Source organism: Micropterus dolomieu, linkage group LG14 (genome assembly GCF_021292245.1).
Source record: "Micropterus dolomieu isolate WLL.071019.BEF.003 ecotype Adirondacks linkage group LG14, ASM2129224v1, whole genome shotgun sequence".
Taxonomy (NCBI): domain Eukaryota; kingdom Metazoa; phylum Chordata; class Actinopteri; order Centrarchiformes; family Centrarchidae; genus Micropterus; species Micropterus dolomieu.
In genome coordinates this window covers 19,945,052-19,959,950 of record NC_060163.1, presented here as the reverse complement: position 1 = coordinate 19,959,950, position 14,899 = coordinate 19,945,052, and the positions used below count along the sequence as shown (strand labels likewise).

General features: G+C 37.3%; 1 protein-coding gene across 3 annotated transcripts; it reads right to left on the bottom strand.

Moving 5' to 3' along the window:
• Window positions 1-1,221: 1,221 nt before the first annotated feature.
• LOC123983109 (5-hydroxytryptamine receptor 3A-like) lies at window positions 1,222-13,531 on the bottom strand. 3 transcript variants are annotated; one of them, XM_046069233.1, is made up of 10 exons: window positions 13,471-13,531; window positions 10,266-10,426; window positions 8,167-8,211; window positions 7,934-8,043; window positions 6,574-6,743; window positions 6,244-6,404; window positions 5,537-5,747; window positions 5,284-5,454; window positions 5,002-5,075; window positions 1,222-2,353 (listed from the first exon to the last, which is right to left on the bottom strand). In XM_046069233.1, exons 1-10 carry the CDS (start codon window positions 13,508-13,510, stop codon window positions 2,117-2,119), a joined length of 1,380 nt encoding a protein of 459 aa, XP_045925189.1. In that variant the 5' UTR covers window positions 13,511-13,531; the 3' UTR covers window positions 1,222-2,116. The 3 variants fall into 3 exon arrangements, with proteins under 3 accessions (XP_045925189.1, XP_045925190.1, XP_045925191.1); XM_046069234.1 differs by lacking the exon at window positions 13,471-13,531 and adding an exon at window positions 10,956-11,089; XM_046069235.1 differs by lacking the exons at window positions 10,266-10,426; window positions 13,471-13,531 and adding an exon at window positions 9,168-9,294.
• Window positions 13,532-14,899: the final 1,368 nt, after the last annotated feature.

Below are 14,899 nucleotides of genomic sequence, written 5' to 3'. Positions count from 1 at the left end.
ATTTTCAGCCTTCTTGTTTAATTGTTATATTGACTTAATTGTCCAGGAATAGGTTTGGAGTCAGCGCCTGTCTTTTTTTATGAATGTGGATTTAAAACTAATTGCACAAAGAAAATCAAATCTTTGTCCAAAATGCCTTTGTTGGACCATTTGCTCATAAACTAAAGTAACATTTCACCTGAAGATTTTAAAAGACTATACTCAAGTATTTGCAGTTCCACTTTCTTTCTTAATATAAAACTCGTATCTAACTTGTGTGTGAATGTTTTGTGTCTGTCCTGTATATGTTTATTCTTGTACACAGGTCTCTCCTGAAAAAGATGTCATGATCTCAATGATACTACCTGATAATATAATGGATTAAATATATAAATAAATTAATATATTTCTATTTTTTTATCCACAGAAATCACAAGAATATTCAATATCCTGTATTAATCTCACCAACACATTTTTATATCTTGTACCAAATTCAAAAAAAATGACACAATATTTATGGACTTTGTCTGATGGACTAGAGGATGGAAACATTGTCAAAAAAGTGACTACATGTGATGGACATTGTGAAAACATTTTTTGTTTTCTTACTAATACAATATTTATCACCCGTTGACCAAGTTTCATGCCACTTTAATTCTCCATTTGGTATACCCAAACACCCTGAACACCCTGTAGTTTCTAAGAAAATCTTATTTGAAGCATCCGTGTGTAACTGGCAAATTAAATTTAGATTTTTTTTCAGGAGAAATAGCTTGTTGTATTTGTTGTTATTAATGTGTTTGATTATTGAGACAGACAATACAACAATCATTCCCACTTAAAGCAACAGCTGGTCATGTGTTAAAGTGTTAAATTAGGCAGATTAATCAGATAATCCCCACTTGTATGATTCATCACAGAGATGAGAGTATTCTGGGGGAATTAGGATTCATTTCATGCGGATCTAATTAACATTGTTAAATTAACATTGGATCTTGTGACTACTTAAGTGAAGTGAGTAGGTGGCTTCTCTTAGTGATGAACCCTCAGAGTATTTTCTGTAGTTCCCCTCAGCTCTGAGGAGCATTTTAGCATCCTTCAGCTCATTGGTTTGGTTTTCTGGACACAACCTTACTATTTTGGTTCCCTCACACACACATACGAAAAAATAGCGCGAATAGGTCTTGTTTTATTGTTTATTTCTGCATCACAAAGAGTCTGATACATGTTTTCAGATATCAGTACTGTTATTCCATTGTGAATACATAAAGCAGATTAATGTAGATAGATATATGAACAACCTGTTACGTTAGCACCTTGGCTCAACAGATGGCAATATTGGTTTGTAGGTCGTTCTTTGGTTTAGAAATATTTCAACATCTACTGGATAGATTGGCACAAAATCTTGTACACCTAATTACGGTTCCCAAGAATGAATCCTACAGACTTTAGTGATCCTCTGAACACATGTTAGCATGCTAAGACGCTAATCTGAAATGGTGAGCATTGTAAACTTTATATCTACTAAACATTGACATGTTAGTATTGTTATTGTGAGCATGTTATCATGATAACGTTGGTATTTATGAATTTGCTTGAATAGCATGCTCATTTTTATATTTGGAAAATAATATCAGTTACTGCATACTTAAGATATATATTTATCTAGAACAAGGTGCAATCTTGCTAACATCTGCATGCATAATTAAACACTTGACATAGCACTTTCTCACATATTAGTGTACTAGAATATTACAATAAAACATGTGTGATTGATGTAAACCACTGTGTGAAACATGCAAATAGCAGATGTGTGTGATTGCATTACAGGACGGATTAAATATTATCTGAACAGCCAACTACATCTTTCCTCATAAGCTTTTCTAGATCAGTAGAACAAGGTGGGAGTGTGTGTGTGGTCAGTGACTTAAGTTAATGACACCAAACTGGGGGCAGAGACTTTGTAATCACCAAAGCTTCACATCTGCATAACCTGAAGGGCCACATGACTTGTTGTCAATCATCAGAATAAATTTTCCCAGTAGTGCTGATGCAGGACTGATCACCAAAAATGAACGCATTACAACTTCTGGGAACTGTAACTCAATCATTCAGTATGTTTCACTATTTAGCACAATTATTCTTCTGCATAAGTCCAACTGATACACATACAGAGTAAAAACAGACTCGCAGCTATGACATAGAAAATGAAAAAGGCTTTGTTGATTCTTTTAGTCACTCTGGCCCAGTAGCCGGGCTTCCCTTCTTCCTTCTTGCTGTTGAGAAGCACGATCAGTGTTTTCAACACTTCCCTCAGGTCATCTGAGAGCTTTTCAGAGTCATGGCACTCCTCTGTCAGTTTGCTGCTGCTACCCTGCAGAAGTAGTTTAATAAACTGTGGTTAAAAAATGTGATAATGCTAATCCAGCTGCTGTATTTGAAGTTCACATTTTTGTGTCAGTTGTAATATGAAAGGTATCTGGCTCTAGATATCTAGATTTATTTTAAACCTCAGCCCCAATACAAGTTCTATGTTCTTCAGAATCTTATTACAATAGTGGAATCTACAAACGTAGAGGGTATTATCCCACCTATACAATGGCCACCTCCCAACAAAATACATATCTATTTATGTCTGTGGAAAGTATTCTAGCATATTTTTTTTTACTGTGCATAGCGTGTGTGTGTGATGTGCCAGTCCTCAGCACAATTGGTAGCTTGGCTTGGTGTATACACGAAAGAAAGGGGATTGGAACTTACCAACTATGTGGACACTTATTAGCTATTGTAGGCTGTGAACAGGGCATGGAAGTTTCTACTGGTTCAACTGAGGTGTCATTCAAAAGGTCAACGTGTGGCAACTTTTTCTTGTTTACATGCTAAATGCAGTTAGGCTAATATAAAACAAAGCAGCAGTCTGTGTGTATACATAATAATACGTTTTGTACTAAATATTTTACTGGACTGGATTGTCTGGACCTTTGCGAATGTAACAAGGCCATTTTTGTCGGAAGGTAATCTATCGGTGGACCACGTCTACATTTTACTCTTTGGTGTACCGGGGACCAATGTTCAATAAATATTTTATTTAATTCATTTGAATCATGAACAAATTAGCACCTCATTTTTCTATTCAGATATTTATTTTGTTGAGGAAACAGGACAGAAAAGGATTTAAATTTTATTTATTAAAAACAGATTTTATCTTAATAGTTTTGAATGTTCTACCTCAGATTTGTGAAGTGATCCAATGTATGGCATTTGTTCTGACCATAAAGAAAAGTTTAAAACCTCAATTTAAAAACTTTAACTCATGAGCAAAAATCAGCCTTTAAACTTGAAAGACATTGACATTTATCCTGATAAATACTGATATCGAATCATATGACATTTTTTATCACGATAACATTTTTGGCCATATTGCCCAGCCCTATGTATCAGCCCCTTTTTTTCCACTTCAAGCAGTGATTATAGGTGGTGGCAGAAAATTTCACCAGAATGCAGGAAATTAAGTGTTTTATGCTCTATAATTCTCTGGGGGAGGAGCCCCCGGATCCCCCTGTCTCGTCACACACCTAATCTGAGCCCCTATGTCCCCACCACTTTTCAACACAAAGTTACACTCTTGGCCTCGATCTTTGTGGTAACCTCTGAACACATTTCAGGCACAGAAGATTTTCTTGCTTTAAGCTCTGAAAATGCCACATGTAATCCAATAAATAATACAATTTGATTGTTTACTTATAAAACTAAATTTGCGTTCGCTTTTACCATTTTCAATAAGCAGGTTTTACAAGTCCTTAAACTACACAAGTGGCAAAAGTAATAGGAGCAATGTCCATTGTCCCAAGAAGGAAATCTTGTTAGCTTAGAGTGCTGAATTAGCTCAAACTATCTGGTCAGAGCCTTGGATTTTATGAAGGCAGTGAATGGTTTTGCACTGAAACTGCAGAAGGAAACACCTGTTATAGGGTAAAATGGGTCACACGGTTACTGTGCGTTTATCGCTGTTTTATGAATTGTGTTTGGCAACGTTTGTCAGGGTCTGTGATCAAGTTCAGTGATCAGTTTGACTTTTGTTTAGTGTACTATAATTTTTCTGAGAGAAAAATCAAGAGTGCAGAGTATATACATTAACCCAGTAACTCTGTCTCTAATCAGCCACCTATTTACTGGTTACTACTTTTTATTGTATATGTCATTCTGTATTTTAGTGCTGTTCATACTGTTCATACTATTATATTGTCATATTGTGTATACTGTATTATATCCACCTTCCTCAAGTACATAGCACCTGCACATAATACTTATTTATTCCAGCATCCTTTGCACCATGCTCCATCACACTGTGTATGTGTATATGTGTATATGTGTATATCAAATACACCTCAGACATGTACATAATAATAATAATAATGATAATAATAATTTGCTCCTGCATCCTCTGCACTCTGCTCATTGCACTATTGTCTCAGTCTGTGTATATTGTTTTTTTGGTTTAGTGTGTGTATGTATGTGTTCCGTATACTGTAGTTTGTATCTGATTATATTAATGTATGAGTAAGTGCATCATGAGAAATGTACGATCCAAAGCCAAATCCCTCGTATGTGTACACATACCTGGCAAATGAAGCTGATTCTGATTCTGATATTATCTCTAATATGAACTCAAGTTATTGCACACACATAATGCATCTGGCACCTTTTCTGTGTCTAAAATATGTTTGTTTGTTTGATTTTTAAACATGCTAACGTAATGAATACAATAGCCAGAATGAGTTTACGCATCCCAGTGGTTTTAAGGAATTTCATGCTAATTTTACTTTTTATTCTTACTAACTTTGTCTGTATTAGCTGTAGTGCTACATTATGATATGGTTTTAGCAAACAAGAGCTGACAGATGTATATCAAAGGAGGATGCATACAAATATAACTTAACAGTTATTTCATTGTTTTCTGCAAAATGCTTTATTTGTAAATGCTGAAAAATGTCCATATTCAAGGTATCTTGACATTCTAACCTCTTTGGCCTCCGACAGCAGTTCAGATGGAGTTTCACCAGTAGACACATCACAGAGAGTCCATTTCTTCATCTCTGCCAAGATATATTTTACACAAAGATGATTGTAGAATATACAATATATACAATTGTGTATAAAAAGAAAAAACAAGTGTGTCTGTGAGTATTCATATCATAAAGGTGAACACCATTATAGCAGTAAAAAAAAACAGTAGCAAACTGAACAACAAGGGGAGATTGAGTTGAGATCCAGAGTTTTGTAGAAATCTATGCTTAATCTCACCTGCATCATACTTGTGGAAGTTGGCTTTGCTCTGTTTGTTACAGTCCTCACTCAGGCTTTGGTCTTTATCGGCCTCGTCGTCTTGGGAGTCTTTCTCCATCAGATGCATCACCAAAATCGTCTCCAGGAGGCTGAGCAGCATCAAACCAAAAATTCCAATACAGTAGGTCGCTAAAGGGAGAAGGCAGCATCATTAATGTGGACAAATAACTACACATGAAGTCAGGATGTGCTCTGTACAGTTTTCTTTTACCTATAAGTGGAATCTTGTCTGATGAAGAAGGCAGAATTTCATTCAGAATAAGTTGTAACACAGTGACAGCAAGCAGCACAGTGACCTTGAAGCTGAGCTTCTCACCCCCGCTGTCTGAGATCAGGAAGGAGGCCAAGTCCAGACACAAGAAGAACAAGACGGGCAACATGAAGTTGGCGATGTAAAGGGCAGACCTCCTCCTGATGGAGATCTGTGAAGTTATGTTCAAGGGTCAGATGGTGGATTTATACATTTGACAAAGGCCAAACTGAAGCATCTACAGGTATTAGTAGGATATACTGTAGGTTGCAAAAACGAGGTAGTCTGTCCCAACCTGCCCATGTATACAGTGGTGCAAGAAGCACTCAAATTGTCTGCTCATTTGAAGTAGTAATGCAAGAGAAAGGGTGGAAATTCTACATTGTACAGGGATTGGTCCAGAGTGTGTGGTTTTTGCCAAATCTTAGTTATCTTAGTTTACACAGTCTGTGTGCCCACAACTTACCGCTTTGTGCTTGTTGTCACACTTATCATTTTGCGTCATAAAAATAGGGCCTCTTATGCTGAATCAGTAAAATTTAAACTGCAAATAATTCAGTGACAGAACAATATTTCCTTCTGTGAAAGAAAATGTAAAGAATGGAAATGGAAATACTTCAGTATTTCTACTTACTTAAGACACATGATGTTTTCTCAGTAATACTTACTGTATAAATCATCACATCTTGTTTGAAGCCAAAAGTCTCGACAGTTTTGTTGGTGACTGTCATGTTGATGAACAGCCACTCGTACTGGGTCCGCATCAACTCACGAGACGACTCTGTGGCCTCAGAAGAGTTGAGATACTGAACAAGGTGTATTTCTTCAACTGAAGTGGTAGATAAAAAATAAAACTGAGGTTTTCTTGCAGATCAACAAGTGAGGAATGTATGGCATTAGATTTTCAAAGATATGAAAGCACACGCATGCATTCCAACAGACACGAGAACACATAAACAACTTACAGAAACTTGTAACACAAGAGATTACGTGCTCACCAGAGTGTACGACAGACTTGAAGGAGATGTTGCAGCTCTGAATGTCAAAGGGGAATTTGTAAACGTGCATTCCACAGGTGCTGACCAGTACCTGGTCGTTCATAACTTCTACTTCACCTCGACTGTTAACAGTGAGATAAGGACTTGGAGGGGCCTTGTCCTTCTCTGTCCTGTACGAGAACAAACACACACGTTTGCTTTAATATGATTTTCACAAATGGTATTATCTATTTTACTTTAGAACATAACTTCATGTAAAATACACTGAAAGTATGCAATAAACTACAACGCATACCATATAACTGAAACATGTCTAATTCAATACTGGCTGGGGACATTTTGTTACATGCCTTAAACCCCCACCCTTTTGCATTTTCTGAAAGCATCTGTACTTTCATTTTAAAACAAGTCAGAGCAGGAGAGTTTCTGTGCTAATGGACTGTGTGCGTGCAGTAATTAGCCCAATAAATCACTGTAACGATGTTGGTGGCACTTTACAGCTTGGTACTAGTTGGGTAATTCTTAAATAAATAAATTATTAAATAAAACAAAGAGGTAATAATAAAGTGCTGGCATTTATCATCAGAAAATCTTTTCTGAGTGAAAGTATATGTATTCGACTCCTTTGTTGTTAACGTTATCATCATATGACCAGAAACATCATAAAAGATGTTCTTCATTCTTCTCTAACATCTGTTTTCCCTGTCGGATATATCCTTAATTTAATCCCAAAAATACATTATGGACTGCATTTCTGAGTTGCTTCTGTCCAAAGAGCTTTACAACTGCCTCCCATTCAGTCACACAACGATGGCAGCGTGCAAAAATGTTTGGCATTGGAAGCAATGTGGGGTTCTGTGTCTTGCTCAAGGAAGGCGGGGACTGAACCGACAACCCTGGAGTCAGGGGACAATCTTTTCTGATTCCTTGTATATATATATTTGAATACCAATTTCTGTAATTTATTGTGTCTTAAATGTTTTTTGGGTGCACCATTTCCCCAAATATCTTAACAAAATTGTTTTCAAAGATAACAGGTATCTTTAGGCTGTCCGCTAGAATCTGTTCAAGGTCTTTGAACAATGTTTTGGCACAACAGGAGTTTTGGAGGATGGAGCCACTGGTTAACTTGACATTAGTTTAATCTTGATTGGCTTTGATAGGTCAAATACAATACCTACAGGATATATGCAATAAATATGATTGTGAATAAACAAACCATTGTAGCCAAACTGTCAGGTGTTTTGGCATCTAAAGGCTTCCGTTTCTGTGTCATTTCTGAACAATAAGATGATGCTCTATACACCTGTATGTGCATTTGTGAGTGTAAGGGAATACTTGTACATACATTCAAACTTACATTTCTTCAATAGTTAGATCTGGCTTCCACAATAATTCAGTAGGAAGAGAAAATTTCCTAATACCACAGAAGTCTGCAGGATCCCAAGCAATGTAGTCGCTCTTCCACCACTACAGAGGCAAACAGGAGGGGGAGGGGGGTGTTTAAACAAAAGAAATTTGAGTTTCCCAACAGAGTGAGAGGTGGGAATGCAATCAATCAAAAGGTGTTTTCTTTTTTTATAGAGAACTCACCATATTAATCCAAACGTAAGGAACCACTTGCTGTTCCTTCTCATTCTATGAGAAAAGAAATATTTATGAAAATCGTTAATACAAGTTACTACAAGTTCACAAACATCAAAGGTCATATGACAGAGTTTAGAATAGGCACACTAGAGTCAGATAATAAGAGTATACAAACAGCACCCTGTTTAAGTTTCTGGGTTTGTTAAGCCTGAGATGAGGGAAACTCTGGGTTTTCTGTTCCAGAAAGAGGGTTAACTTAAACTCTGGGTCATTTACCATGCATGGTAAGTGATCTGTTCGCAGGTGGTTTTTCTTCAGCAAACTTTCTCTCTGTCTGCAGAGCCTGAGGTAGCTGTCGGACACATTTCCTCATTCATGCAGTTGGCATCTAAGCACATACGTAACACATTGATTTGCAGAAGTTTATGTCTTAAACTTAAACGGCTGTGGCTCAGGAGGTAGAGCGGGTTGGCAGTTAATTGGAAGGTCAGCAGTTCAATCCCTGCCTCCCCCTGGTTGCGTGTCGAAGTGTCCTTGGGCAAGATACTGAACCCTGAATTACCCCTGGCAGCTATTCCGCCAGTGTATGAGCACTTAGACTCAGTGTATGAATGTGTGTGAATGTAGTGGTCGAAAAGACTAGAAAGGCGTTACATTTACAAAAAAAACAGCAAAATCCCAATTAGTTATTAGTTCGTTACCCAAACAGGATTTTTAACATGATCACTTTTATGATCAATGTTTCATCAATGTAAGGACAGAGACAGGGATCGCTGGACATCGTGGATTCATCCTCAGCTCAGATTAAAGTCTATAGGCCTCACTGTCCTTTTTTATCTAAACTCGAATTACACAGCCCCAGAGGACAAGGTTAGCTGGCTAGCAAGCTAGCTAGCAACGCAGATTAACATATAGCATTAGCTTCTTAGCCTAAGACAACTTGGTCACGTTGCGCTAGGCAGGCGTGGTTTCAGCAACACGTCATCACAGCTCCACCTATAACCCACCTCTTCGCCCATTTTTGGTTATCCGGGAGTGACGCACTGCCAAGATGGTGACGGCTGGCTCCGCCAGATTGATTGGTCATACTGATGGGATATTCCTGTCATCATGTTGAAGATGATAATGACAACGATTGTGGTGCAGCTGAAATGACTAACTGGATGAAATTTAGTTTAAAAGGGAGTTTTGAATATTAGCTGCATGGTCTTAATGTGTTTTGACTTTCATTTAATACAAAATAAGCAAGATTTAATGATAAAATGATAAAAGATAAAATGAAAAATAGATGTCTAAAAATGTACACTATGACTTTATAATCACAGGTCCATAAGTAAAGTATGTCTTATCTGTTTGATCCATATTTTCATCTTTAGTTATTGCCACCAGCATGTTGTCCCCGTCAGGTTACAGGTGACTAAATATATTTAAAAATCTAATCTAACATACAGAAGGATTCCAGCACTTTATCATCTTTTATCTAACCGACAATGTTTATATATTCTAAAAACTGGAATTTGGATTTGTGAAAAAAAAAACAATCAGCATGATTAGAGACAATCAGGATAGTAGTATCTTCTATCGGGGAATATGAGGGCTTAGTACAAATATGATTGTGAAAAATATCAAATTAGTCATCAAATGCCAAATCTTTCACAGTCACTGCTATGGTTTACAATAAAAATAATAATAATTAAAAAAAAAAACAAGTACAAAAACACTATGTGTGAATATTATTAAGGTGAATAAAGCACAATGAATCACAGTGCCATCTATCTGTTAGTGTTTGTGAGAGGAAGGAGGGGTTATAGTAAGATTCTGCAGGGCTTGGTAGGGGGAGAAAATTGTTTTTCAATAGATGTAGATAAGATAATAGTAGATAAGAAGAATTTTGCAACCAATTATAGGAAATTGTATGAAATATCAACATTTGTGTAATACTGGCAAAAGAAACATTTAGCAGAAACTGGCCACATGTTGATGTTGGCTTATAGCCTAGATTTCCAGTAAATCACTGAGATATCATGCTATTGTACAACTGAGAAGATACACTACTTGGCAGAGTGACTAATAATTGCAATTTATAATAACAAGTAATCACTTACCACATCTAGAATAGCATAGAGTAGGACATCCATGTGTACCACTGTGGGCTCTTTGTGGTTTTTAACAGGCCGGATCAAGGAGTGTAGATCTTTGTTTTCGGTAAAGTTCAAGTGCTTTAAAACATCGTGATAACTGCAGTTACGCTCAGAGGACAGTCCATCTACAGAGAAAATATAAATTAGAACAGAGCACCTATGTTTGAGACATGTTTTCTCAGTTACTTGTTATTTTCAAAAATAACTTTTGTAATAATTTTAGTTTTTGTTTTTATATTTCCTGTTTTAGCTTGTTTAGTTTGTATCAGTGGCTGTTTCTCAATCTGCGTTCTTGTCTGTACTGAGTTTTTTATGCGAGAATATAGTTGTTAAAACTCCAAATATGTGGTTGAATTCTCAAGACAGAGGTAATTTTAAAAAATGCTAGGACGTTTTCGTTTCGACTGCGGGCTCCCATTCCTGGGGGGGACTCCTGAGCCAAACTTGCCAAGTCCCAGCTTTAAAGTACAGAAGTCCGAACTTGGCGAACTCGGTATTGAGAAACAGCTTGTGTTTTCTCATTCTTTATATTTGTTCGTTCTTGAAAGCACTTTGCATTACAATTACTTTTGTCCTAGCAAATATGGCTGAACAATTAATTGCATTAGCGATATTATCGCGATGTAATAAAACGAGATTTTCTAATCGCAAGACCTGCGTGCACTCTGGTCACATGACACCCAAGAGGAAAGCAGTCGGACGAAGTTGATGCTTCGTCTGCACGTTACGCTGTTGCTTGCCTTCTTGTTGTACAATGGCCTTAAGCTTGACAGAAGCTGACACTACAGAAACTTAAATGTCACACAGGGAATGAAAGTAGCACCGCCACCCGCAGGTAACGTGGTGACGGTGGTGGTAGTGCTGGGAGAAATCGTCGGGCCATCCGCCCCTTTGATGGACGGGAAAAATGTACAACAGAAATACTGTACTGTAATGTGTAGTAAGGTAAGTGTATTGTGGCGATCGGCACCTGCGTCACACACACAGCCACCAGTCAGCTCAGGAAATATCTGTGAAACGGTGTTTCAAACTAAACGCACCAGTTCGAAAGAGGCCCAGGCTGTCCTGAGTTACAGCCTGGTTACATGCTTACCAGCATCGAAGGCTGCGGGGGAACTCCAGTGTTGTTGGAGAATTACTAAGCTTGTCTATTAAACATGAGAGACTCGTTGGCCAACTTTAGGATTGAACTTCAAACTGAGTATTTTTTGTTTGCTTACTGGGATATAGAAAGATGGACTCGTAGGAGATTTGAACTGAGATAAGGACTCATTAATTGTAGGTTGAACTGTGGGTTTTGTATTGAACGTTTACTGTAGCCTATAATACTCTGTGGTGAACTTAGTTTTCTTGTTGTCTGTAGGTAGGCCGATGATATTATATTATATTATTACCTAATTTCATCACAACACAGGTCTGACCCACAAGAAAGAACAATGTATTCTTCTTCTTCTGCTGTTTTTTGGTTGTTTTTTTTCAATTATTGAGCTATATCTGATATGTTATTAAAGGAGTATATTTGAAAGTAGACAGGTTTTCAGATTTATTATTTTGTTTTTGTTTTTTAACAGGGTATCTGGGTACTTTTACTGGTATTGGTATCGACTAATAAATCTACTAAATTTCAGTTATTATAATTAGACCATAATAACCAAAGTTTCAAAAAAAAAAGTGTTTGTATGGCAATAACAAAAAAATCGTTAAACGAGTGTGCCAGGTGTCTCTCCATGGCTGGACTGGGGTAAGGATAATAATTCAAGCCAGGAATCTTAACGTAAGCCCAGGCCAATCCTTGTGAATTCAACGTGTATACATGGTCTGCCATGTATACATTGTTGAAATTCATACATAAATACATATAATTACTGAGTGCTTTTGGCGTGTTTATTTACTCTACATACTTTCCTCAGAGCTCTGATTGAAGTTCTGTTGATCATCATGTAGCTCCGGTGGCTCTGTATTATTGGAGTTACTTCCACCTGACAGAAAAGGGTATACAGGTCTTTATTTCCAACATGTTTTCCTTGCACACACATCTCCCGCTTTCCTACAACAAAATGATTAAGCGTTGGCAACATTTGTTAGTTGATTATTAGTTAGTTATTTGACTCCATCCCAGGCCACTCTGCTCAAACAAACTACCAGACTAACCATATTTGTTGCTGTAACAGGCACCAAACTAAGTTTAGATTTGGCTACTATGTTCATCTGGCAAGAACTTTTTACACATTAGATAATACAAACATCTGGGACTGACCAACAATCTGAGTTTTCAAAGTATGCTATGGTTACGGGTGCACCCGTCGGAACGTACAGCAATCATAGCAAATACAAACGTACAAGGCTAGACCCAAGAAAAATTAATCTGTACTTTTAAAAAGAGAATGATATATATAGAGTTTGCTCAAATATTCATATGATTATTTTAAAAATCATGTGATTTCCTGTAAAATGAGAGTCCTGCCATATCGTGTGAGCAGCTAAGCACTCTTGTTTTAGTGTGTTTTTTCAATCATAAATAATATATAATATTGATTCAAGTCAATCCAGCTCACAAATATCTGTAGTAATATGCTGTGGTTTGTGGTCACACATACTCGACCAGCTCTACTCGACCACTAAAAGGATTTTAAATGTGGGCACTTCTACAGGACACTAAGTCTAAATAGTCTCTTCATTTGAGAACAATCTGCTAAATACCACCAAATGCACACTGATAAAATCATGAGCAGCAGCACTCAGAACTATTTCTGAAATACTGATTCATTTGCAGTAAAGGTTAGCTTAATACAATTTAAAAAAGTTAAAAACATAAAACAGTAAATGTAAACTGGCAACTGAGCATATAAGCTAATAAAATAAAAAAATAAAAACAAATGTCTCACTCTAGTTGACAGATAGTGTTATTCTTTCCAGGTTTTGAGACATCCATCTCTGAGATTTCTGTCTCTCACAAAATAGTGCAGGTGGATGGAATAAACATAACATTAAAAAGCAGTCAGCAACAACACATCTTTAGAAAAACTGTGTCCATGTTAATCTTGATTAGCCAAAGAGTTCACTAAGACTATTTCCTTGGAAGAAATTAATTCCATTGAAAGCTGTTGACAGTGAGGTCTGTTGATTATTCAGAGCAACAGGGACACTGAGTGGATGATCGAAACCTTACCTCTGAGAAGGAGGAGAAAGAGAAAGCCAGCAAGCATCATGAATGCAGGACCAGTGAGAATCCAAAGTCTGTGAGAGGTGTGTAAAACATGTGCATCTCTGTCCACTCTGGGCTTTCTGGAAATATCATGTTACTATAAAAATACCACTTCCTCTCACTGGAAGAGGGCTGGGTAAACTGAATGACCAACCCTTAGTTGAAACACCAAATGCAGGAAACAACAACCGCTTATGTCTACCACACTGTGGGCTGATCAATATTACTGTTAACCCACAACATTTCCTGCACTCTTACATATTTAAGGCATAAATACTGCAGGCACTCTGGATAAGTCTCAGTAGCTGTCAAATATGCACAATATAAGGTGATAAATCAGGGTGTATATCTTTTTCCCCCTTTTTAATGACCCTAAATGTAATGTATCCCTTGTAATCCCTTGTTGCCTCAATCAACCTTTGAAAACCTATAACACAACCATGTATTACTGCTAAGTATTCTTCTATAGTATATCCTATAGTGTATATGGTACATCCTATATCCTAGAATAATATATACTAAGTAAGAAAAATCAGCCCCTACCTTAATCAGTATGGCACCCGGCTTCTGGTACAGGCCATGTTTGTCTCCCGCCTTGACTATTGCAATGCCTTCCTAGGAGGTCTTCCAGCTTGTGCAGTGAAACCCCTACAAATGGTTCAGAAATTGATCAGCCAAAAAGGACTCAGTTCACTCCATTACTTAGTGACCTCCACTGGCTACCCGTGGCCTCCTGAATCAAATTCAAGTCACTAATGCTGCATACAGAGTGACCACTGGGTCTACCTAAACTCTATAATACAAGTTTACATTCCTTCTTGGCCACTGCGCTCCTCCAACGAACGCCGCCAGGCTCTGCCATCCCTACACACAAAGCAATCTCAGTCCCTGTTCTCATCTGTGACACGATGGTGGAACGAGCTACCACATGCCTTCAGAGCAGGGGCGTCCCTCTCTAAATTCAAGAAGCTCTTGAAAACTCATGTCTTCCGAGAACACTTTCTCTTATAACACCTCTAACCCTTAACCTCTAACATGCACTTCCTATGCCCTTCTTCTTCTATCCCCTTATAATTCTCTTATATTGTTATTGTTAACTCTTACTTCTTTCCCTAGGTATTTACCCCCATGATGCCATACATACTATTAGCTCTTACTAGTATTTATGCTGCCCTTATTTGTATGTATTGTTAGTTGTAGATCTTGTATTGTATTGATGCTTGTATGCAGCTCCTCAAATGTAAGTCGCTTTGGATAAAAGCATCTGCCAAATGAGAAAATGTAAATGTAAATGTATCCTACCAATTAAACTGTTCTGGACTGCAAAACAAAATCTCTCTTCCTGAGATTTTGAAGACACTCATAATCCCAAACAGATGTTGACCGCTCTGAA